General features: G+C 39.1%; 1 protein-coding gene across 1 annotated transcript; it reads right to left on the reverse strand.

The window, feature by feature from the left end:
* Window positions 1-13,494: 13,494 nt before the first annotated feature.
* On the reverse strand, window positions 13,495-24,675 carry RPS10 (ribosomal protein S10). Its single transcript, XM_044674178.1, has 6 exons — window positions 24,594-24,675; window positions 22,841-22,990; window positions 21,193-21,364; window positions 19,820-19,897; window positions 14,258-14,313; window positions 13,495-13,581 (listed from the first exon to the last, which is right to left on the reverse strand). The coding sequence occupies exons 2-6, from the start codon at window positions 22,988-22,990 to the stop codon at window positions 13,540-13,542; spliced, it is 498 nt and encodes a 165-aa protein (XP_044530113.1). The 5' UTR covers window positions 24,594-24,675; the 3' UTR covers window positions 13,495-13,539.
* Between the last annotated feature and the right edge of the window lie 1,824 nt (window positions 24,676-26,499).

The raw sequence follows: 26,499 nt of genomic DNA on the forward strand, positions 1-26,499 counted from the left end.
ATTTCAAAAGGTGCAATTTCAGGCCTAGAGACAGGAGGTCCTAGGTTCAAACCCGGCCTCAGCCACTTCCCAGCTGTGTGACCCTGGGCAAGTCACTTGACCCCCATTGCCCACCCTTACCAATCTGCCACCTATGAGACAATACACCGAAGTACAAGGGTTTAAAAAAAAAAAAAAAAGGTGCAATTTGAAGTAAAAGACACTGAATGTTAGACTCAGGTTTTTGCCCTGGTGGTTCTTGGAGAAATCATTTAACCTCTTTGAATCTCAGGTCCTCATTTATAAAAAATGAGGTTAAACATATTGATGTTTGAAGTCCCTTCCATAGACTTAAATCTATGATCTTATGATCATTGTATGTATATTATGTATAGCCTCCATAGACACAAATTAAAATCTGTCCATGCCCTTACTGATGATTTTATGAGCTATAGTAGCTAAAGAAATTCGTCTGCTGATGGTAAACTTCTCCTTTACTTAGGCTGGTCTTGGTATGACAGGCTGTGCCAACAGGCTGATACTTGAAACACCTCCTACTTGATAGGGCCTGCCAAACCTTCGTTTCCAGTAGATATCCTTTAAGAGCCCTGGGCTACCTTCATGGTAAGGCTTCAGCATAGGAGTTTAGTAAAGATGAATTTACCTTATTCCATCAACTTATATGTTTACTCTAAATTTAAAAAAATTTTAAACCCTTACCTGACATCTCGGAGCTCTTCCTGAAACTTATCCTCTTAACTCTGCATTTCATCACTTAGGAAAAAAATCTGTTGCCAGTCTGCACATGCCCTAAATTTTTTTTTAATCACTTACATGAACTTAAAAATTAGGCCTAGTGCCAGTGCTTTAGGCACTTCATGTTTACCCTGACCCATACAATTATCATAGATGCTTTAGCAAAAATAAACAAGCAAAAATATTAGAAAATGACTGACCGTTAGGGGCAGCTAGGTGGCTTAGTGGGATAGAGAGCCAAGCCTGGAGATGGGAAATCCTCACATTCAAATGTGTTCTCAAAACCTTCCTAACTGTGAGATTCTGGATAAATTACTTAATCCCAGTTGCCTAGCCCTTACAGCTTTTCTGCCTTGGAACCAATACTCAGTATCAATTCTAAGAGAAAAAGTAAAAATTTTAAAAAATTTAAAGATGTAGGGAAACTCTTGGAGTCATTAAAAGAACTGCAGTTTTCTAGTCTGCTCTTATGTTCACTTCTGAACCCAGCTCATTGTTTCTCCATAATATTTGTCTGGGGTATATATACTGTTAGCCTGCCTATATGGGTTGACCTCTCCACAAGGCCAAAAGAGGGAAATTTTTTTCACACTCTATAATTGTTGGTGCTCTTTTCCCACAACCTGGAATCACCTGTATTTACTTTGTGTATAGTTTGTAATTACTATGTGTGTACATATTGTTTCTCCTTTGTAGTATGTGAACTCTTTGAAGGCAGGCATTGTTTCCTTTTTGCCTTTTTATCCCTAGCATATCAGACCAACAAGATTTGAAGTGCTTTCTGTGTGTTAGGTGGAAGGATAGAAAGAAAAAGAATGAAATTTTCTCCATAGGCAAGGAGTTTAAGTTCTTTTAAGAGTACATGGCCCAAAGGAAGTGCTCAATAAATGTTCACTACTGCTTGTTGTTGAACTACATTTAGTAATCTGGAAAGTAAGGTGTTGAAAGCTATCCAACAGCTCCAGGAATCTGATAAGGACAGTTTAGGTGAGACAGAAAGATGCAGGAGACAATCTGTCAGCTCATGGTTGCAGCTCCTGACAGAGAGCATGGAGTTTATTTATACAGATTTCAAGACTGATTTCACACAAAGAACACCAAGAAGCTTTGCAGGTCATGCCAAAATACAAAGGAATTTGCGGCTGTGTAGACACATCATGGTTACAGAAATACCTCACTTTTTGGCATATATTATACAAAAGATTTTCTCATGAAGGGTATGCTGGATGAGAAAAAGTTTCAAGGCTGAGTCTTATACTTTATTGGGAGGACTGCACCTGGATGGATGAGGTCTTGTCTAACTTTGTCTTATTTTGACCTTGACTGTCTAGAAACAGATTCAGAGCCCAGGCAGCTTAATTGCCTGCATTTCTGTCTTAAAGAGAAACTGTTAACCTCCTAACTGCTGGTTTACTCAGAAGCATTTTATAATAATTGAGGCTGTCACAATTTTTCTTTGTTTTCAACAAAGAAGAGCCATCGAGAGGGTTTTTATCTCAGATACCCCATCCATCACCTGACCTGATCCTTTCAGGTGAAAGGGAGTCAATATATGACCCTGTCAACTACATCAACTTTGATGGGATCCTGATAAAAAGATCTATTATACACCCTCCACAGTAAGCTCTCTTCCTGTACTTATCCTGTGTGGATAGACTGAGTCCTTTTGAATAATTTTGATTCTCATTTGGGGGTTCAGAAATGTTCCTGGATTTAATGCCATCAGAACAAAGTGACCTATAAATAGGTGCAAATCAAGAAGATCTCACCATCTATAATGGGTCATCTTTCTGGTCAGTTCATCTCTCCCCAAATCCCTGTATAAGCTCTGTTCTCTTCTCTGATACTGCCACCACCCTGATGTAGTCATGCTTAGACTGTTGTAGTAGTGTGCTGGTGGGTCTGCCTCCCTCAAACAGCTACTCACCTATTCCCCCACTCAACTACCAGAGTGATCTTTTTTTTTTAATGTACTATTATTTTGCTTGAAACTAAATTATATGAAAAAAATTATTGTACCTTCATTTTCTTTTAAGTTTGAGCCCAATTCTCACCCTCCCTTCCCACCCAGCAGAGACAGGAAACAATCTGATAGATTTTACATGTGTAATTGTACAAAACACCAAAGCAATCTTCTTAAACTTCCAGTCATGGGACACCATCCCATTTATTATCCATAGCAAAAAAATTCAGGATAATATTAATATTAATAGCCAGCATTTATACAAGGCTTTAAGATTTGCAAGGAGTTTTGCAAATATCTTTATCATCACAACAACCCTGAGAGGCAGGTGCTATTATTTTTTGCAGATTAAGAAACTGAAGCATTTTTGCAGATTAAGAAACTGAAGCAGAAAATGCTTAAATGAGTTCTCTGGAGTCACACAGCTAATAAATGTTTTTTCATGTCAGATCTGAACTCAGGTATTCCTGATTCCAGGGCCAGTGCTCTATCCACTATACTTCCTAGTTGTCCACCAGAATGTCAGATATCAAGCATAGGGGACATGGATGAGAGCAGCAGAGGATGAAAATGTGTGGATGGGCTGTGATTTGCACTACTGGAAGGACAAAAATCTGAGATTAATGTAGCCATCGAAGTAAGCCCAATGAATAGAAAATGTAAATAAATTATGGTATATTTGAATATTGTAATAAGGTGACTACAAAGAATATCGTAAAATCTGAAGACATGAAATAACAAATTGATAGGACTAGAACAGCATATATACTGATTACATCAATTTTTAAAAACAACTCTGTCTTAGTATCAATTCTATGACAGAAGAGTGGCAAGGGCTAGGTAATCAGGGTTAAGTGACTTGCCCAGGGTCACACAGCTAGGAAGTATCTGAGGCCAGATTTAAGCCCAGATGCTCCTCATCTCCCAGACCTGTCAATCTATTGTGCTACCCTCCAGCCCATCTCAAGCTTAAAAGAAAAATCACTTATCTGTTGGAAAGCCAGATTCGTCAAAAATAAAATAAATTTTACAAAATTGAGCAAACCTCTTAGCTCAGAGTTCTCCTTGCTGGGGCTTCAGGATATAATTAAAAAGGAAAAAATATTTATAGTGGACTTATAATATCACCAAAAAACAACAACCTGGAAACTGTCTGTGGTTCCAACAATTGGGGAATGCATGAATAAATTGTGACACATCAAGGTAATGAAAAATTACTCAAAAGAACCTCTAATCTCACAAATGTCGATATTCCCTACCAACAATGCACCCTATTCATTGCTGCTTATATTGAATGACTCTTGTCCAAATCATCTGTCTTCAGCTGTGGTGTTTCTATCCAATATGCTGAGGGTCTTCCTTGATTTCTTTTGATAGCACAATGATACCAGTGGGTACACAGGTTGTCTCTCTCTTAACACATGATCAGCCCATCATTTCTTTCAGTCATACATTTCTTTGACATGATTTCCTCCTGATTCTTCTTATATGTTACAGCCTATACTCAAACCCACTATATTCATGCATATTGTAAATCTCTATATAAAGTTATAAAAAATGAAAACACTGTTCCACAAAAGTCACAAATATAATGACTCATGGGAAGATTTATATGAAATGATAAAGTAGATAAAGAAAGCAGAATCAGTATGACTGCAACTATTAAAAATAGTAATAAAACTTTAATATAGAAGCAAAAAATGTTAATTTGTTAAAGTTTTCATATACATGTTTTCCTTTTAGCAAACTGTCCTTTGGCTATTTATGCTTTTATGTATGGTTTCACTTCTCATTTTGTATGTTTGCTTGATTATTTTTGCTATTTATTAAACTTATAATAATATTTTAAAATTCTTAATAGCTTTCATTTTTATATCACCTATATCATGTCCCCTGACTCATTGGTTGTGGTGGGAGAGTTAGAATACTTCTTGCTCAGAGCACCAGACCTCAAAACTGGATGAGCTGGGTTCAGATCTAGCCTGAGATACTTCTTAGCTGAGATACTTCTAGCCCTTCCTGTTCTTTGGTCTTAGAATTAATACTAAGACAGAGAATAAGGGTTTTTAAAAATAATATTTCTTGCTTCCTGTTGCCACTTCTCTCTATCATCACCACTCAGTAACCTTTCCTTCTTTGAGATGAATTCAATCCATATTTTTCATCTGATTAAGAATCAGACAGCTGTTTATCTACTATCCCCTAGGATACTTTCCTTCCTTTTTATCTAGTCCTGGATATTTTCTCCTCTGTTAGTTTTGCTGATATTGTTTTCTCCTAGTCCTCCTCCCACTTCTCTGACCCTTCCTTCTAAATCTCCTTTTATTAGACTCTTATTCCAGGGTACCCACTAACCTGGAGCTATCCTTATCCTTAGCCCTCTTCTCTTCCTCCTCCATACTATTTTGCTTAACCTCATCTCCCATTTTCCTATTATCATCTCTATGTACATGATTCCCAGATCTATATATCTAATCGGACCTCCAGTCTTGCACCATCAATTATTGTACAATTATGAGCTGAATGACCGGTAGCCATCTAAACTCAAAATGTCCAAAATAGAGTTCATTATCTGTAATCCCCAATGGTCCCGTCTTTCAAGCTTCCCTATTATTACTGAGCACCACTATTCTTCCTGTTTTGAAGGTTTACAACCTAGGTATCATTCTTGCCCCCTTGATTACTCTCACCCCACAATCCTTATCTCTTGCTAAGTCATGTCTTTATAACCTTTGCAGTAGCACTTGTATATGTCCCAATCTTAAAGCTACTACCTTGCTGTAGGCCTTTCTCATCTCATGCCTGGACTAGCTGGTTTCTCCTCTTTTTTGCTCCCTACTCCAGTCTATTGTCCATTCAGTCACCAAACACAGAGATTCTAAAACACAGATTAGACCATGCCACTCCCCTACTAAATAAATTCTAGTGACTTGCTCCCTTCCTCCAATATCAAATATAAAACCGTGTTTGGCTTTTAAAGTTCTTCACAACCTGAACCCTTCCTACATTGCCATTCTTCTTACATTTTATTCCCTTTGAAGACATGCAAATCTTGGTTTAAGGAAGGCCCAGAGGGAGATGGAGACTTTCCAAAAAAACATTTTTTTTTAATAAAAAAAAATCCAACACCACCAATCTTGCTCTTTTGCATACACAACACTCCATCTCTTAACTGTGCATTTCACTGGCCAGGCTGCATGCCTGGGATACTCTCCTAGTTTACCTGTGCCTCCTGGCTCCTCTGGCTTTGAGATTCAGCTCAAATCTATTACCTTTTCCAAGACCTTTCCCAGTGTCTTCCCACTCAATGCTTTGTTAATATTTCTACCTCCCATTTAGTGTGTATATGTTTTATATGAACATAGTTGTTTATATGTTATTTCTCTAATTAGAATGTGAGCTTCTTGAGAGGGGACCATTTTCCCTATACACACACTTTTAAAAAGTGAAAAATAGTATGGCTTGATCTTCATTTCAACAATTCTTTCTCTGGAGGTGGATAGCATTCTTTGTCATAAGACTTTCTCAATCTTAAGACTGTCCCAAATCATTGTATTGCTGAAAGTAGCTAAATCTTTCACAGTTGATCATTCCACAATATTGCTGTTACTCTATACTCTATAATGTTTTCTTGGTTCTGCTTATTTCACTCTGTATCAGTTCATGAAGGTCTTTCCAGCTTTTTCTGAAATCATCCTGTTATAAATTGCCTAGATTAACAGCAGAAGAAATAGAATACTTAAATAATCCAATATCAGAAAAAGAAATTGAACAAGCCATCAACGAACTCCCTAAGAAAAAATCGCCAGGGCCTGATGGATTCACAAGTGAATTCTATCAAACATTCAAAGAACAACTAATCCCAATACCATACAAATTATTTGACATAATAAGCAAAGAAGGATCCTATCAAATTCCTTTTATGACACAAATATGGTCCAAAGCCAGGCAGACCAAAAACAGAGAAAGAAAACTACAGACCAATCTCCCTAATGAACATAGATGCAAAAATCTTAAATAGAATACTAGCAAAATGACTCCAGTAAGTGATCATGAGGGTTATCCACCATGATCAGGTGGGATTTATACCAGGAATGCAAGGATGGTTCAACATTAGGAAAACCATCCACATAATTGACTGTATCAATAAGCTAACAAACAAAAATCACATGATTATTTCAGTAGATGCTGAAGTCATCCTGTTCATTATTCCTTATAGCACAATAGTATTCCATCACTATCATATAGCATGATCTGTTCAACTATTCCCCAAATGATGGACATCCCCATAATTTCCAATTCTTTGCCATCACACAAAGGACTGCTATAAATATTTTTGTATAAGCAGGTCCTTTCCTGCTTTTTTTTATCTCTTTGGAATACAGACCTCCCCTTGTTTCTATCCCCAGCATTTAGCAGTGCTAGGCATAAAATATACACTAAATAGATGCTTACTGACTGACTGACCAATATATCTCACTGCTTCTACCTTCTCAAGAACCATCCCTTATAACAAAGCAAAAAATTTAAAGGAAAAAAAAAGTTCAGGGGGGTGGGGGTGGAGAAGGGAGGGAAACAGACCAGAAAAACTTGGCATTTTATACAGTATTCTACATTCATAGTCCCAATCCTCCCCACAACCTCTTTACAAGGGAGACTATAAGGCTGCTTTATATAGTCATTTTATCTTTACAACAACTATGTGAGATGTATAATAGAAGTATTACTACCTACCTTTTACAGATGTAACCAAGGCTCACAGAGGTAAGGTTACTTGCCCAGAGCAGCTAGGTAGCACAGTGGATAGAGAGCCATGTCTTGCGTTGGGAGGACTTAGATTCAGATCTGGCCTTAGATAGTTCCTAGCTTTGTGACCCTGGGCAAGTCACTTAACTCTAATTGCTTAGCCTTTGCTGCTCCTCTGTCTTAGAAGTGATATGAAGAAGGTAAGGGTTAAAAAAAAAAAAAAAAAAGACTTGCCTGATACTTTGAACCCAAATCCTACAACAACTCCAAATCCAGTATTTTCCACTACACTGGGTGGTTATTAAAAAACAAAAATTCTTTGTGGGGTAATAGCATATATCATGATATGTGGATTCCTGCAAAGATTGTATAATCTACAAATGAAAACCAAACCACCTGAGATTTTTATTAAAAATGTTTGCCTACTTACAGTCATACAAGAACTAGCTTATCACATTAGTTTGCATCAGTTAGTAATTTTTAAAAAAATCTTTCAGCCTGCCTACAACAGGCAGGTCTCTGATGATGTGCCTCACTATTAAAGAATCCAGAACAAAAGAATCCCAGTTTCCTAAAACCTGGGGCCCATTATTTGTTAGCTGTGAGGCCCAGGCAGACTGGCCAGCAGGCTATTGTAATCATCTCTTATTGTAACATGAGGTGATGGAGGCCTGAGAATGGTGGGAATATCAGAGGAGGGAAGGGGGAATATTGAAGAGATGCAATAAAGGCAAAATTGGCAGATCATGGCAACAGCTCAGATATGAAGGGTGAGAGACAGTGAGGAATCCAGGAAGACTGAAGTTATGAGCCTGAGGATAGGGAAGGAGGAGGGGATTATTCTCTACAGCAATAGAGAAGGTGGGAAGAGGAGAAGGTTTAGGGGGAAATATAATTTTTAGAAATGTTGAATTGATGATATCTACTGGGCATCTAATTCCAAAGGTCTGAGAGGCAGTTAGAGATGGGAGGCTGGAAGTCAGGAGAGGTTAGGGCAAATTGACAGCATCAATCCATGGAAGCGATGAGATCACCAAGTGAAATAGTATAGAAGAGAAGTGGGCCCAGAGCATAACTTTATGTCACAATTTCAACGTTGAGTTTTTTCAAAATCCTTGGGGTAGTACAGAGATCATTTAAACTAACTTACCCAAACCTAGTATTTCACCTTGGCCTAGAATATCTTACCTGCATTATGTATCAACTTAATCTAGTCCCTCTGACATTCCTGCTTCAAAAAGATAATGAATTGGGACATCATCCAATCACTCTGCCTCTAGTTTCCTTTTCATCCCTCCTCATTGCTTTTGCACAGGATTTAAAGGTCTACACGGACTTTTTTTTTTTTTTTTTTTTTTTAACCCTTACCTTCTGTCTTAGAATTAATACTGTATATTGGTTCCAAGCCAGAAGAGCAGCAAGGGCTAGGCAATTAGGGTTAAATGATTTGTGCAAGGTCATACAGCTAGAAGTGTCTGGGGTCCGATCTGAATCCAGGACTTCCCAACTCTAGCTTGGCCTGGCTCTCCAACTACACCCCTTCCACTATCTCTTAAAGTAACTTCTAGATTTTGATACATATTGATGCAATTTCTAATTAATTTTGTGAGGTATTCTTCCATTCTAGCTTATACTCAGCCCGCCTCACTTTATCCCTGTTCTCTTAGCATGGATAATGTGGCCCTTATTAAAAAGATGCCCTTTTCCCTACAATAGTCTCTTTGACTATTGACTAACTAGACAGGAATTATTTTTCAAGTCATCTCTTCTTTTGGATCTTTGCCATTCATTTACCCTGAGCTTCCAATAAGGTGTTTTAAAATAGAAAGTCCCAGGGCTTCCTTGTAGGTTATAGCATTTTGAAGCTGTTCCTGACATTTTGTTTTTCCTAGCAGTCCTCATTGTGTCCCAGATTTCTTTTCTAAAAATGAGTAACCAAGTGACAGGTTTATTTTGGTCTCTCCTTTCCCACCAGAATGTTGAATTCAATGATATTGCTGTCACTATCACAATTGCTTCCTGTACTCATTCCTATTAACTACTCAGAACTGAGTCCAGTACCAAGCATGGCATCTTGTCTACATACTCTGATTTTCTTTGAATGAACCTCAGTACAATTCATGCATAGGTTAAAAACCTACCACAAATAGTATTTTCTTTAAGAAATTTCTTCTACCCCAAAACCCCAGATGCATACTTAGAAGCAATTTGCTAATAATCTTCATGGTACTTGAAGTATTTCCTGTCTAATTTTGCAGGTTCTCTAACTCTCATTTAACATTCCTAGTGTCTTATTATCCTAGCCAGTCCTTTTCTGAACATAAAGTGTGTAATTTGTAATCACAGAAATAACATCCTTTTGTTGCTGTCCCTTACCAATGTTGTCTACCTGCCCCTCTTCTATATATAATTTAGAAGGGGAAAAAAAAAAAAACCATAGCCAGGGCAGGTAGGTGGCTCAATGGATAGAAAGCCAGGCCTGGAGTCAGGACCTGGGTTCAAATATGGCCTTAGACATTTCCTAACTGTGTGACCCTGGGCAAGTCGCTTAGCCCCAATTGCCTAGCCCTTACATTCTTCTGTCTTAGGATGGATACCAAGACAGAAGGGTTTTAAAAAACAAAATGATAGTTCATTGATTGTTCTCATACTAGGTTACCATGATTTATTCGTTCCCCAAGATTTATATGGAACCATTTGTATGTTCCTGTTGAACCTTCCCATCATTTCTCAAAACAACTTTTTGTCTAAGTTAGTGGGAGAGAGTGGTATGGAGTGGGGTTTGGAGGGGCAGAGAGAAGTTGGATTTGGGAGCCAGGGAGATCTAGATTTGTATCCCAACTCTTGTGTTTTCTAGGCTTATGACTCCAAGCAGAGTTAAAATGCCATGTTCAAATCATACTTTTGACCCCTAACTAGGTTCTGTAGCCACAAGTAAGTCACTTAACTTATGGGCCTGTTTTCTCATCTGTAAAAAGGGGAGAATCAATACCACAGTATTTACCTCATCACTGTTAAGGGTCATTGAGATATAAAATACGTTGCAAATTTTAAAGGGTATATAAAAGTTAGCTACCATTGCAGGCCAATTATTTGTCATTTTTCTTGCTAACTAATTTTGTAAGCTTTATGAAGCACGATATACTGAAAGAGCTCTAGACCAGGAGTCAAGGTTTTCAAGGTTCTAGACCCAATTCAGACACTAATTCTCCTTGGTAAATTAACCTCTCTGGGCCTCAGCTGTAAAAAAAGGGGGTTGGACTGATGGGGGTTCTTAACTTTTTTTGTCTTATGGATCGCTTCTCAGAATGTTTTAAAGTGATAAAATATATAGGATGACCAGGGAAAACTATTATATTGAAAATTAAAAAAAAAAAAATTCACAAACCCCAAGTCAAGTCCTGTTGGACTAGAAGCTCTAAGGTCTTTTCCACCTTCAAGTCTGACACTTTGACAGCATTCTGATGAATGGTAATGTTAGAAAATTCAATTGTTACTTTTTGTATGTGTACTTACAATCTTATTTCCTAGAAACTTTCTTCCCCAAAGCAGCTATCTTAATTGAGGAGCTGAGGAGTTGAATCCTGTGGTCTCTTAGCTGTATGATTCTGGGTAACTCACTTAACCTCCAACACGTAGCCCTTGCTACTTCTAAAACAGGTTAAAAAATAAAGGTGGGGTTTTTAAAAAAGTGACTCCCATGCTCACTTGGCCAATTAAGATTTGAATTCAGATCTTCATATCATCTATGTCAAGCTGCGATTATCTCTTTGCTATCTGGTCTATCAATACTAATCTCAATTAAATTCTCATGACTGAAAACTTAATTACAGATCTGGACTTTTACAGACAACACAGGTTTAATAGTTTCTCAGTCTTCCCACACTTACTAGTATAAGATTTAGGGCGCAAGGCCATTTAGGTTACAAAGTACAAATCCATTCACATTCTGTTTTGGTGAGAAGGAAAAGGGAAGACCGGGAGCCAGCAACATCTCAGAGTCTAATCCAGGTTAAACAATCGCCTCAGCGTGTGAACACGGGCAAACCACTTGACATCATTCAAGCCAGCTGGAAAATTGGATAAAAAGCCAGGCCAGGCAAAGGCAGCCAATGGGGAACTGAAAGTTTCCCCAAACACTAACCCTTTCTTGCCAAAGAAAGCTTCCCCTACTGGCAGTGAAGGTTCCAAATTGGCTGTAAATAAATGTAATCTGGTTATTTTTGCCTTGTGGTAGCCTGACACCTACTGGTCTCTACTAAGTCTGCACAGGACACAAAAATAATCGTTTTTCACCAACTCTTGAAAACATGGTTCAACCACCTCTGGCTACTCTCTAAAAACCAATTCTCATTTACCGGGAAGGGCTCTGTAATTCATTCTACAATGATTTATAGTCACACTTGTAGGCCACTAACTTCTACATTCATTAGCGTGTTCCCTTTCCAATCTGATTTTATAGTTTATGACCTTAATCCTGGAAGGCCTTCAAAGTTTTTAGAGAACACTTCTGCAAATGTTAGGTAGGTCTTATCCATCTAGTGAGGTTGCCAGTTGTCTTTCTACCCACCAATTCAGATCTATACAGCACACTGGAGTTTAGAAATCATTTTTTACTAGTTTAATAAGAGATGACCCTTCTCTAAAAACCAATTCCAAGATGGGTCAACTCCCTCTACCAGTATTTGATCTCACAGTAACTCAAGTCTTGTGGCTATAGAGTAGAATAGAGAAAACACAGAAGGCTGTCCTGTTAATGTGTAACTAAGTCTAAATCAAGAAAAGCAAGTTTTTGAAAAGGAAAATAAGGTACAGCTTTATTCAGTTTCTCAAGTTCTAGATCATAATCATGCCCTCAACTTATATCAAGTACTAGAAATCAACTTGGGAAATGAGTACTTCTCAATATCCAACTTAATCTTTAAGCACATTTACAGTGAATAACAAAATGGACAGAAAACCACAACTTATCTCTTCCATAGTTCTAAATATTATACTACATACCTTCTACAGTAATTTCTTCTGTCACAGGCCCCTCTAGGTAAGCTTCTCAGAATGTTTTTAAGTGCATAAAATATGAAGGAAACCACTTATGTTATCCAAATATTTTTAAAACAAGTTAACAAACCCCAGATAAAGAACTTCTGCTCAAGTCCCTTTCCGAAATTGTGTTGTTTTTTTTTTCCAGAGCAAAGAATTCTATGGAGTATCTCTAGAAAACTTATCATGAAAGGAAAAAATAGTTATGGCTGTTTAAGATGAGAATTTAACATTTTCAAACACTCAACAGCTTCATTCCAATTCTTTCCATTTATGTACCTTGACAAATAGAAGCCATTGCTAGCTATTTTCTCATATACCTCCTCTCCCAAATCTCTGCTTCTAAGATTGGTAGCAAATGGTTCAAGATCCATTATTGTACAATTAAGCAGAAAGCCCATTTCCAAACTGGGGATAAACCCAGCATATTTGTAGGAGCAACCAAAAATTTTTTCCCCCTCTCATCACACCATATCCTTGGCTTGGGAATGTAAGCTTATCCCTACCACTGGTGAAGTACCTCCTCTTTTCACTTGAACTACATTCATTCTTGCCAATGACATGCCAGTTTTACTGGAAGGAAAATTCAGAGACCCCAGGAACATTTTCAGTCAAGCATAACATATAACTCCAAAGCAGCTCTTACAGAAATAAATTTTGTCATCTTGAAAGAAGGGGCAAGGAAGATAAGACTTCTAATTTTCCCTTTTTAAAGCTTAGAAATTACAGATGAAAAGAATTATGGCCTTTCAGTTTAAATATTGATACATACAATAATATGGAAATAGGTCTTGATCAATGACACATATAAAACCCAGTGGAATTTTGTGTTGGCTATGGGAGGGGGTGGGAGAAGAGGGATAGAACATAAATCCTATAACCATGGGAAAATGTACTAAATTAATAGAAAATTTAAAATTATAAAAAACCACACACACAAATCAGTCTCTTTCCTGGGAAGGAACGAAGTCACAACGACAACTAATGTTAATAAAATCAGGCACAAGAAATATTTTTTCCCAAATTTTATTCAATAAAACATATCTTCACAATTTTTATTGAGGAGGTTGACCACGTCCACGTCCAAATCCACCTCTCTATAAGAAAAAAGGAAACAGTTATATTCATGTCCCATAATTTCACCTCTAGCTTATTCTTCTTCCAAGAAATTTCTCCTGTGGGTTTTGTTGAACTTCATCATTATTTAAATTTGCTTTTCCCTCAAAAAGGAATATTCAAAGAACTTCTCTAAGAAGGTCCAAGTGGTATATGAAATTATCCCTTCCACATCATGATTTTCCCCACTGTGGTTTCAATATAGCACGTGTGCGTTAGCATAGGAATTTTTTCAGGAAAAAAAAAAAAGCCACACAAACACAGAAAAAGTTTAAACTCAGAAATATATACGTAATCCAAGGTTTATAATAAAGTATTGTAAACACCTCATAAAAGAAAAATTTCAGATTTCTCTGGCACAAAGGGAAGGCCAAAAAACTTTATGTGGATTTTCCAGATCAAAGGAGCATTGCTCCCCTAACCCTGGATATGTGGAAGGGCTAACTACTTCCAGCCAACTCTTGCTGCTTTAATTTAGTAATTGCTTGAAGCAATTACTAAGCATGATGGGACTCCCACAAGCCCAAGCCCAAGTTGCCTATTGTGTTCTATAGGATCTTCAGAAAAGGCAGAAAAATGCAGTTCACCTAGTACAAAGTCTCTAAATCTATACCAGGTCTTTACTTATACATCAAAATCCAAAATGAAATTACTTACAAATTGGAATTCTGTTGCTGATCCAGCCCCAGCCTCAGCCTTCTTATCAGCACCAGCTAAAAAAGAAGCAATTAGTTGATGAAGTTAGTTTCAAGATGAAGATCACTGTCCCAAAAAAGAAAATGGGAGGGGAAGAAAAAAAAAAAAACCAACAAAATAGTATTTGAATTTATCAACTAACATACCTGCATAGATAATTTATTATACACTTACTATATGCCCAGGCATTGTGCTCTGTGTATACTAAGGCAAAAAGGGTCCCTACCCTCAAGGAGCTCAAATTGTCATTAGAGAAGGTGAAACAAATAGATGGGCATGTGCACAAATTAACTTAGGGGAAGCTTCTGGGGGTACAGGGAAAGGGCTCATACCTAGGGTGAGATCTGAGCTGAGCTTGGAAAGAACATGGGGGAGAGGCAATGAGGGAGGAGAACCTTTTAAGCATAGGAACAACAACCAGTGCAAAGACAAGAGATGGGAAAAAACATTGTGTGTGTGAGGGCTATTAAGGAGGCCAGAATATCTAGATCTCACAGTGTTAACAGAAATAAAGTATAGAATAGAATAAGGCCTAGAAAGATGAAAGGGGTCCAGCTGTGAAGATTAGATGCTAACCAGAAGATTTTACCTGATCCAGGAAATACCAGGGAGGCACTAGAGTTTACTGAGTATGCTTGTGATGGTCAACCTTAGAAAGAGAAGATTAGGGCTTGAACTAAAACTGTAGCTATTGGAGTGGAGAGAAGGCCTTGGACATAAGAGATGCTGTGAGAGTAGACAATGACCTGGGAAGAAGATTCAGCAAAGAGCAGTGCAAACATGCAGCTAGAAAAGACTATCCAGGAGGAAGAGCAACAAAAGGGTCAGAAATTTCAGTTATTAGGAATGAGGAATATGAAGCCATTTTAAGGTAAAAAATACCGAAGATAGCTAGTGGGGAATGTTTTTTAAGAACAGGAGAAACATGGACCCATCTGTAGAAATGAGAAAGGAGCCAGTACGATAGGGAGGTGAAGATGGAAAGGAGACTAGGGGGATATTAGGAGGGACAATTTGCCAGAGAATTTGGGATAGGTATGAGAATATGTACAATATTCAGCATCTATAATCCCTCTTCCTCTGAAAGAAAAGGAAAAAAATGCATTTTTTCTTTTCTTTTTTCAGGGCCAATCTTGGAGGTTTTTTCCAATTTCTCATTCCTTTAATTTTTTTCTGTGAAAATGTTTTTAGGGGGCAGCTCAGTGGATTGAGAGTCAGACCTAGAGACGGGAGGTCCTAGGTTCAAATCTGCCTCAGACACTTCCCAGCTATGTGACCCTGAGCAAGTCACTTGACACCCATTGCCTACCCTTACCACTCTTCTGCCTTGGAGCCAATACACAGTATCATACCTATCCCAAATTCTCTGGCAAATTGTCCCTCCTAATATCCCCCTAGTCTCCTTTCTATCTTCACCTCCCTATCGTACTGGCTCCTTTCTCATTTCTACAGATGGGTCCATGTTTCTCCTGTTCTTAAAAAACATTCCCCACTAGCTATCTTCGGTATTTTTTACCTTAAAATGGCTTCATATTCCTCATTCCTAATAACTGACTCCAAGACAGAAGGTAAGGACTAAAAAAAAAAAGAATTCATAATAGTACCAGATTGTTGAGTCCTAGACCTGCTAACTATGAATCACCACTTATTCTGGGGGCTCAGAGGTAAGATCAATCAAATCACTTTGCAATCTGACTGATATCACCAACCACTAGTAAGCCCAGTGGACAAACTCCACAATGCTATTTTTAGTTCCTAATCTTTGAGGTACTAGGTACTGCTGACCATTCCCTGCTCCTTCAGATTATATTTATCTCCCTCAGTCTCCTCCTGCCACTAGCCCCTGCGATGGCTTCTGTCATCTTTTCTACTCTCCCTGCCTTACTTTAGGCCTCCATTGAAACTGGACTGGACTACTATTCCATGCCTCCTTCTCTGCTCTTGGTTACCCAATCCATCTCAAGGACCAGAATCACTTCTCCATCTATAAAGTAGGCTACACCTGGATTCCAGCTTGATATCCCTCAGATTGCTTTGATCTCCTTACAGGAGACCTTCCTGTTTTTCACCTTCCTATATAGATTTAGTGACACCTCCTCAGCAACTACAAATTGCCTTTCTCTGCCATTCAAGGCCTGCCTCCCACATCCAACCAACTTTTGCCATTTTTCCCCATACCAATCCCCCATCTACTCCCACTCACTCCATCTTCCAGCCAAACTGAACGAATTCCCAGTATAACAGGCTAAGGCTTGTTTTCTTCTACCTCTGCATTTTCAAAGACCTGGAACATAATCATTCCACCTCTTTGATGAAATTGCTTTCTTCAAAGGTTTTTTTTTTTTTTTTTTTTTAAAAAACAAGGGGACAGAGATGGGCAAAGTAATGTTTGACAAGCCTGCCTTCTGGCACAGCAGCTACTTGCTATGATATATAAATCCAGTCCGTAAAAGGCCAAATCTGGCCTACTCCCTGTTGTGAACTGCCATGAGCTGAGAATGAAGTTTTATTGTATTTTTTAACCCTTACCTTGGTTATAAAGCAGAAGAGTGGTAAGGGTAGGCAATGGGGGGTGGGGGTGGGGGAGTGTCAAGTGACTTGCCCAGGGTCACACAGCTGGGAAGTGTCTGAGGCCAGATTTGAATCTAGGACCTCTTGACTCTAGGCCTGGCTCTCAATTCACTGAGCTACCCAGCTGCCCCCTTTATTGTATTTTTAAATGTAAAAACTATTCTTTGAATGTATCGAGCCAACTTGGTTAACACACAAACCGCGTTCTTCCTATTAGACTGCTTCCCCAGGGGCAGCTGAGTGGCTCAGCGGAGGAGAGCCAGATTTAGAGACAACAGATCTTGGGTTCAAATTTGATCGGACACTTCCTAGCCATGAGATCCTGGGCAAGTCTTTGCTTAGTTTTACCATTCGTCTGTCTTGGAACCAACATACCATATTGATTTCAAGACGGAAGGTAACAATTAAAAAAAAAAAGTTGGGTCCCCCCCACTTTATATCTTCTTCAGGGCACAAAGTGACTTACACATTGGCATTTAAAATTAATCTAGAAGGGGGCAGCTGGATAGCTTAGTGGATTGAGAGCCATGCCTAGAGAAGGGAGGTCCTAGGTTCAAATCTGACCTCAGACACTTCCCAGCTGTGTGATCCTGGGCAAGTCACTTGACCCCCATTACCTACCCTTACCACTCTTCTGTCTTGGAGCCAATACACAGTATTGACCCCAAGACAGAATGTAAGGGCTTAAAAAAATAATAAAATAAATCTGGAGAACTCTTATTGCAGGAGGGGAGTGAAGTAGTTTACAGTGATGGGCAAACTTTAAAAAGGGGCCAAAGGAAAGGAAATGCTCACCTGTCAGTCTGTTTCTAAGACAACTCTTTTGAAGTTTCATAGTATTGAGCTAGAACATTTCAGGGGGCCGTATCTGGCCCATGGGCTGTAGTTTGCCCATCAGTGGTTTGGAAGATAAGAGCCAGGACTAGAGTTGGGAGGTACTAAGTTCATATGTGGCCCCCAAAACTTCCTAGCTTTGAGAGCTTGGGCAAGTTACTTAACCTCAATCAATTGCCTAGCCAGTACCACTATTTTGTGTCAGAGCTGATGATACCAAGTATGATTCCTAGACAAGAAGGTATGGATTTAACAACAACAACAACAAAGCTCAATGCAGGATCAAAGATCAGTCATAATGGCTGAGGAATTCCTGAAGTCTGGGAAAGAATAGAAAGGTAAAAGTTCTTAGACAAGCTCAAACGGATTGCAGAAGCCTAGACACAGTCCTATATAAAATACAAGGATTATGCTGTGAGATCAATTTGCAAACTTTCAACCCAGGGATTACCAGCCCACTCTGATTTACAAGCTGCCCAGTGCTCCTGAAGACAACCCATCATCTCCTTGAGGGCAGCTCACCTAACCTCACTACTAATTTAATATTTCAACTTGCTCCCACTACCAAAGGGCAATTCTCTTATCCTTCCCAGCTTAACTACCAATCTCCAGACACTTTCTCAAAGCTCCTCAGACCTTATACACTACACCTTCTCTTCATCCTCTCACCAAAAGAGGCCTTCTTGATCTCCCTCTCTTTTTGGATTCCATACCTCATCTCAGTTCTCTTGTGGGCAGGGGATAAAGAGCTGAGTTTAGGATTAAAAAGCCCAAATTCAAATCTAGCTCCAGACTTTACTAACAGCCTCACCCAGGGCAAATCATTTTACCTCTGTTTCCTCAACCATAAAATAGGGATAATAGCTAGTACCTACCTCCCAGGGTTGTTGTGAGGATCAAATGAGCTAATATTTGCAAAGTCCTTTGTACAGTGGCTGACACATAGTAGATAATATAGACACTGCTTAATGACTAACAACAAAATTATCATCATCATCTTTGCTTCAGTCTTATAGAAGCAACAGATCTCCCTAGCCAAAAATAAAACTTGCTGATGTTAATTTAATCTCCAGTGGAAATTTATTTACCCTCTGGACAGTCTCCTTCCCAGTTCTTTTCTTTCAGTCTCTCCTTATCCACAGACTCCTTTCTAGTCAAACACCCCCAGATTCATTCCATTCTTTAAAAACAAACCCCTCACATGGCCTTGCCTTCCCCCTCCAAACTATAATTCTAGATCTTTTCCCCTTTGCAACTAAACTCCTACAGAGGACTGAGAACACATTTCCTTTGTCTCCCTATTTCTCACTCATTAATCAATCCCAATTTTACTACTCTTAACAATGACCTTTATATTTCCAAGATTTCAATCTATTTTATGCAGGCTGACTTACAATACTACACATCCAACCTTCATCTTTCTTGAGCTACACCCCTATCTTCAACTAGATGGATTTACAAAGACAATCTCAAACTCTATAGACCTTTCCACTAAACCCACCATTTCCCCAATCACTCAGGCTTACAAACCAGCCATCCCTGATTCATTCTCTATTATTATCCAAACAGTAAGTCTTCTTAATTCTATCTGACACAACCTCTCAACACAGCTTCTTTCTATTTACCAGGACATTCAATAGCCTACACCAGGCCCTTCTAATTGGCTTCCTCCAGTCCCTAATAAACACATGCCTTCCATACTGTTGCCAAATTCCTAAAGCAGTTTATCCCTTCACTCCTTTGTTCTAAAATCTCTACTGACTCCCAAAAGCTACTAAGACAAAATACAAATTGCTCTACTTACAGCATTTGGAGCCCTCTATAGTCTGGTCTCTCTCTATTTCAGGTTATCTTCCTCTTACATTATGGTCCAGTCAGTCAGTGGTTTACTTGCTGTTCCCTATACTAGAATGTACACTGACTTCCTTTCTGCTGAAATCCCTCCCTCCTTTCAAGGCTTAGCTAAGAGCACAAGGCCCTGATCCTTAGTTGTTAAGTAGTCCCCTCCCAAAAACATACTAGTTGGCCCACTTTATAATAATAGGCCCACATAATAGTTGTTTAATAAATTTTTGGTCAATTAAACTGACAAAGTTTCTGAGTAGGAAAATGACTTACGGGGAGCAGCACTTCGTCTGTATGTGTCTCTGTCAGCTTCACCACGAGTAAGTCGGGCAGGTCGCTCACCCTCCAGACCTATACAAAGCAAAGACACTAAATACTAGGAAATTTTGAATATAAACATTCCTTACTTTCTTTGGAGGGTTGCAGTGTTCCCAGCACTGTGAATGGATTTTTTAATACATGGTAGATGAAACATTGTATATTTTTAAGAAAATGAGCAGGAATTGTATTGCAAATAAATTTTGAAACTGGACTTTCTTTACACACAGGAAAAAGCCTCTACAATTCCTTTGGTTAGGCTGGTTGCTCCTATATTTATTCATCAAGACACATAAGTCCAAAAAAATTCATAAATATTAGAAGCTTAAGAGGATCCAGGAAAACATTTTAGAATCCTGTCAAAGTGTTAGCAACCTAGGGGAAACTCACATAGGAACCATACAAGAAGGTTCTCTATTAAGATCCCCTCAACCCTGAAATTTCATGCTGTACAGTGAGTTCCTACTGGCCCTTTCATACATATAATGGAATTCTGAATAGACAATCCTTTTGGGAGACAAAAGTAAATGGAAACTTCACTATAGGTCAGAAGTTTACAGGGGCTTTACAAACTGGAAAAAACCCTCCAGCTATTGGTTTCATATACAGTAAGTGTGACAAGAGACTGTTAAAAATGGTAATGAAATATTATAAAGGCAAATTAATATTCTTCTGGGCTTTGGGAAGAAATAAACAGAATTCTTTCATCTTTCTGACTAAGCACATCCCTTCAAATAGGAACAAATGTTTCCAAAAATCAAAACCTTGGAATTGGAACCAGTTCAGCATCTCACAAATTCAGTTGGCCATAGGAATATACTGAGGAAATTGGTTGATGGGGAGGAATTGTGGGCCGAAAAACTTCATGATAGAGGGGAAGACTGAGGAAACTTTCGAGCAAAAAGACAGGTAAATCTATCTTTTTATTGGGGAAAAAACCCATACTTGGGTTTTAAAGGACAGGTTAATAAATAATACCCCTCTATAAAGCAACCTCTAAAATGCTTGGGCATATAAATCTTTAAAAGTCCCAAGTTATATTAGCAGGGTTCCCTTACTAAACTCCACAGTGGGGTGGATAAAGAATGAAGCAACAAAGGTTGAAAAAGACTTGAGCAAGGTCAATGTCATGAATCAGTTTTTAAAAATAGATTTTAAAAGCTTGTTATGACTTCAATTCTATTTTGTGTACTCTGTTGTTTTATTTCCAAGGCAAACAGTATTCTACTACTAACAAATATCTGGTTCTCATGAGTTTTCTGTCTTGATATGTATGCGCTTGAAAGAAGCTCATGGTGGTATAACTACATAATTTTTAAGCACAATACCTTTAGGCCTTGGCCTTCCTGTCTCAGGACGACTTCTGCGGAGTGTGGCAGGCACAATCTCTGGGGGAAGATGTAGGTAATCCCGGAGGTACTGAATACCCTCATTGGTGAGGTACCAATAGAAATGCCTCCATGCAAACTGCTCCTTAACATAGCCACGAGACTTTAGAGACTGAAAGAAAATAACCAATCTATCACTTGGGGTTCTAGTAATCAAATGGCCTGAGAAAGGAAAAGTAAATCTACTCTTTCAAATTATTGGGGGGGGGGGGGGGGGGAGGGGGGAGAGTAAGGGAGGAGATGCAACAAAAACAACTCCAAGAAACAGGTAGTGCTGTTATTTTCACCAAATTACAAAGGAGACTCAGAAGTTCAACTTCAGATTGTTTAGGACCACAACATAACTAAGTGTAGAGATGTGATTCCAAAACCAGAACTTCCACTATATTAAGTCTGATGCCCAGCCAAAAATATTGGTTTTCAGTTAAAATGAGTCCACAAACCATTTGGAAGCCAATACTTCATAATAAAATTAACTAAAATTTCTCTAAGAATTACAAGAAAGAAACTCAACTTCCTTAAAATTAGAAATGGTTACAAAGGAGAAAAAATAAGGATCATGCAAGAATCAGCACCACCTGAAAACAATTTTAAGCTTTTACAAGTTTAAATCCATTCAAAATCAGTCTCATTTGATGCCTAGTGCTATAAAGCCAATTTAGATATTTATTTCACAAAGAAGAAAACTGAGGCACTAAGTGACTTGAATATAACGAATTAGTAGTTGAACCAGATTTAGAACATTTTAATATTTTTAATATTTTTATCTACAGTTGACATTCATTAAATATTTTCTATGAACCAAGTTCTATGTTAACTAAGGAAATCAGTAAAGGCAAACATTTGGTTCCAGCCCTCCAAGAACTCACAAGGTAAGTAATGGGGCAGAAACCAACTATGTATATCTAAGATAAACATAATGTAACTGGAAGGCAGGTACTAGGGTAGAAAAGCATTTGAGTTAAGTCTTGAGAGAATCAGGAGGCAGGGGGATAGCCAGTGAAAAGGCATGGTGTTGGGAGAGAGACTGGAAAGATAGGAAGAAATCAGATTAAGGGCTTAAAAAGCCAAACAATGGATTTTATATGGACCAAAGAAATAATAGGAGTGTAGGGGGAGGTAACAAGATCAGATCTGTTTTAGGAAAATTATTTTCAAAATGAGATGAGACTACTTTGGAGCGAGGCATGTTAGCTAATTAAAAGTCCTAGAATCAAGAAAATGAGTTCAAATCAAACCTCAAACATTTACTAAGCTGTATGACTCTGTGCAAATCATTTAACCTGTTTGTCTCAATTTCTTCATTTGTAAAATGAGGATAATGATAGCATCTATCTCTCAAGGTTGTTATGAGAATCAAATGAAATAATTATAATGCACTTAGCACAGTTCCTGGCACATAATAAACTATGTTAGCTATAGTATATATAGTAAAAAATGTTAGCTATAACTATTATTACCCTCCAATGGGCAGGTTAACTCTTTTAAGGCTTACCTCAAATAAATCCTAAAATCTACCAAGAATTTTTTCTAGACAAAATGTTTAAATCGTGTCACTCCCCACCACCTTCCCACTGTCCTTCAGTACCTGCATGGCCTTCATGACATGGAGATTGGGCACATTCTTGTCTGCCAGCTCAGGGTGTTTTGGCATGTGGACATCCTTCTTGGCTACCATTACTCCCTCCTTAAAAAGGAGTTCATAGATAGCAATTCTGTTCTTCTTGGGCATCAACATCTGAAATATCAAATAACAATAGTGAGTTTGAGGAAGATAGTCAATTATTGGATGCGTCAACAAAATAACATTTCTATACAATTGTGCCACCCAAGCAGTCTAAAGAATGTTTTCAAAAAGGTTCTTAATTTTATAATACACATCTTTAGAGCAGCCAGACTTCAGACTCAACGTAGTTCAATTCTTAGCTGAAAAAAATATTCCTGTTGTCATCTAATCCATTTACTGAATAAAGTATCTGGAGACAGGACCTCTGGTCAAGGAATATAGACTAGCTGTCTGTACATTACCTGCAAGAAATGTAAGTGAAAAAAAAGTTTTTTTCTGGAAAAATAGCCAAAAGAAAAACTCAAGGCAGAAATACCATTCTAGAGAATCACTATTTCCATTTGTACTAGCTTTTTTTCTTTAATAACAAAACCCCCCAAAAGCCCAAACCCATACCTTCTTAGAATCTTAGTATAAGTTCCAAGGCAGAAGAGCAGTAAGGGCTAGGCAACTGGGGTTAAGTGACTGGCCTAGGGATCACCTACCTTAGAAATATCTGAGGTCATATCTGAACCCAGGACATCCTGTCTCCAGGCCTGGCTCCCTATCCACTGAACCACCTAGCTAATCCAGCTTCTGTCTTTCTCTATAGTACCTATCCAAACCCAAGTATTAGATAGAAAAACCAAGAAAGAAAGCAATCAAGTTAACCCAGAAAAATGACATTAGCCCTGGGTTTGGTGCCAGAATATCTGGAAGCAAACTCTGCCTCTGTCACCTGGTTGTGACTTTTAGACCATCTCCCAATTTGTAAACTAAGGAAATTGGTACTAAATTCTCCTTTCCGCATCGAACCCCAAGATCCTATCAAGGGAAGACCAGATACCCCTCAAAATATTAACCAAATTTTAGAATGAATACAAACAATACGATGGTTGGGGGGGGAGCCCCTAAAAATTCAGAAACTGCACACATACTTTAGTAGAGAATACATCTATGCCACGCAGAGACTACGGAAGCACACTTCGAAGGAATCGAGTTCAAAATCCAGCTATTCCTACTTGGGTCACTTTAAGGCAAGTCTCAAACTCTCTAGACTCAGGTTCCATCGCGCATAAAATGAAAGAGCGCGTGGATGACTCGCGGTCCTTTCTAGCTCTTGGTCTATGTTCTTATGGTCTATCTTTAAACCAATTCCCAGCCTGCCAACCCCAAACCGAAGAACCTTAGCCTCTCCAGCCCCCTGCCCCATCCCAGGCCCCACTCCAAGGCAGCAAGGGGAAGCTATAGGGCCGGGAATAGGTGCATGCACACTTTCCCGGAGAACTGAAGTATGGCTTAGCGCACAATCCTAACACCCTGAGGTTTTGGGGGGCGGGTGGGGAGCAACTGCGAGCCGAGGCCTGGGGCCGGAGCAGCCCGCGCCTCTCACCCTCCTTCCGGGCTGGCTTCCATCCCAAAGCCAGAGAAGCCACCTTTCTTGTGGCATAGAAATAAGGGCACTCGCAGGGCCGGGAAGGCCCCCAAGCCCAAGCCCGGGTGCGGCCACGGGTCTCTGCGGAGGGATGGGTCCGATGCGCGGCGGATGAAAAAAGGGGGCCCATTCCTAACTAACCTCGGCGGCGGTGCGGCAGCTGCTGCTCTAGAAGGAGCCCGGGCTAGAAAGGAAAGAGCATGCGCGGTGCTGTGCCTCTTCCGGGCTATGTGAAGGACCATGCCAATGACGTCAGGGCCAGGAGGGCCTTGGGTGTCTTCGCCAGTGCCTGTCTGAAAATCGCAGGGAATCTTAGGGGCACCCTTCGATGGCCTTCTGTGGATAGTTTCTTTTAGATGAGGCGCGCATGCACTCTGAAAAATGCACGCGGGTCACCAGCCCTCTCTTCAGTGGGATACCCACTCTAATCAATGAAATGATAAACCATGATTCCAAAAGACTAGGAATGAATTATGTTCTCTGACTCCTAACATAGAGGTAGGAGACTAAATATACAGAATGAGATCTACGTTTTGGGCATGACCTATATGGGAACTTCTTTTGCTTAACTATGCATATATGTTTTTCAGTCATTTCCCATTCTTTGTGACCCCATTTGGAGTTTTCTGGGCAAAGAAAAAAGTGTTTTGCCTTTTCCTTTTCCAGCTCATTTTACAGATGAATGTCAGAGGTTGGATTTGAACTCAGAAGATGACCCTTCCTTCTTTCCTCCCTCCCTTCCTTCCTTTCTTCCTTCCTCCCTTCCTTCCTTTCTTCCTTCATTCCTTCCTTCCATTTCTGTTTTAGTGTCAATACTAAAACAGAATAGTGGCAAGGGCTAGGCAATCGGGATTGTCACTCAGCTAGGATGTGTCTGAGGGTAGATTTGAACCCAGGTCTTCCTCACTCCTAGCCTGACTCTATCTACTGTGCTACCTAGCTGTCCTCAGGTTTCTTTTCACACATTCCAAGAGTCTTTTGAGATTCTTTGGCTTTAGCATTATTATGCCTTGGCAGATTTACAACCTCAAGTGGAGGCAGTGTGATGAAGGCAGAAATAGATTTGGATTTGGAGAAAGAATCTGTGTTCAAATTCCGGCACTAGTATCCACTACCTATGTGATCTTTAGCAAGTTTCTTAACTTTAGACTTCATAATCCTGATCTATAAAATGTAAGGGTATGCCCCTTCAGAGCTTTGGAGAATTTGCATTTTGTAAGCTGCAGGTAAAAGTGCATCACTTATATCAGTGAGATATAAAGATGTATCCCATTCAGACTGTGTTCTAAAGAGTGAGTCCCTTTAAGTTTGGAGTGGATCAAATTAATCTAATTAATGGATAGAGTGAGACAGAGAGACCATACCATCTCAGTAAATGCCTTTGCTTAGAGTTACTAAGTAGCTGGCTCCTTACCTCCACCCATTCACCTCTATTTCTTTGTCTTCCTGGCTTCCTTCAAGATTCAATTCAAATCCTACCTTTTCCAGGAGGCCTTTCTTAAACTTCCAAATAATTAATCAACAAACTTACTAAGGACCTACTATATGCCAGGCCCTGTGTTAAGCATTACACAATCCCTCAAGGATATTACAATCTAATGGGGAAGACAACATGCAAACAAAGCTACATACAGTATTAATTGGAAATAATTAACAGAGAGAAGACACTGGAATTAAGAGGGATTGGGAAGGGCTTCCTGTAAAAGGGGGATTTTAGTTGAGACTTAAAGGAAGCCAGAGAAGTCAGTAAACAGAGTTGAGGAGGAAGAGCATTTCACAGGCTTCTGGGACAGCCAAAGAAAATACCTGGAGCAGGAGAGATGGAAGGTATTATTGTTCCTGGGACATCTAGGAGTCCAGGGTCACTGGAACAAAGAGTACTTGGCGGAGAGTAAGGTATGAGAAGACCACAAAAGGAAAGGGTTAAGTTATGAAAGACTTTGAATACTAAGCATAATGTTATTTTTCAGTCAGTTCTTGTCTGACCCAATATGACCCTATTTGGGGTTTTCTTGGCAGAAATACTAGAGTGATTTGCCTTTTCCTT

Source organism: Gracilinanus agilis, chromosome 4 (genome assembly GCF_016433145.1).
Source record: "Gracilinanus agilis isolate LMUSP501 chromosome 4, AgileGrace, whole genome shotgun sequence".
Classification (NCBI taxonomy): domain Eukaryota; kingdom Metazoa; phylum Chordata; class Mammalia; order Didelphimorphia; family Didelphidae; genus Gracilinanus; species Gracilinanus agilis.

What these genes read in the sequence shown, in the direction of transcription:
- RPS10 (XM_044674178.1), bottom strand. Translation starts at nt 22,990, where the DNA reads ATGTTGATGCCCAAGAAGAACAGAATTGCTATCTATGAACTCCTTTTT. An exon ending in ATGTCATGAAGGCCATGCAG is followed by an intron (nt 21,365 to 22,840) that starts GTACTGAAGGAC and finishes ATTTTCTTTCAG; the next exon opens with TCTCTAAAGTCTCGTGGCTA. An exon ending in CAGACGAAGTGCTGCTCCCC is followed by an intron (nt 14,314 to 19,819) that starts GTAAGTCATTTT and finishes CTTCTTTTTTAG; the next exon opens with CTGGTGCTGATAAGAAGGCT.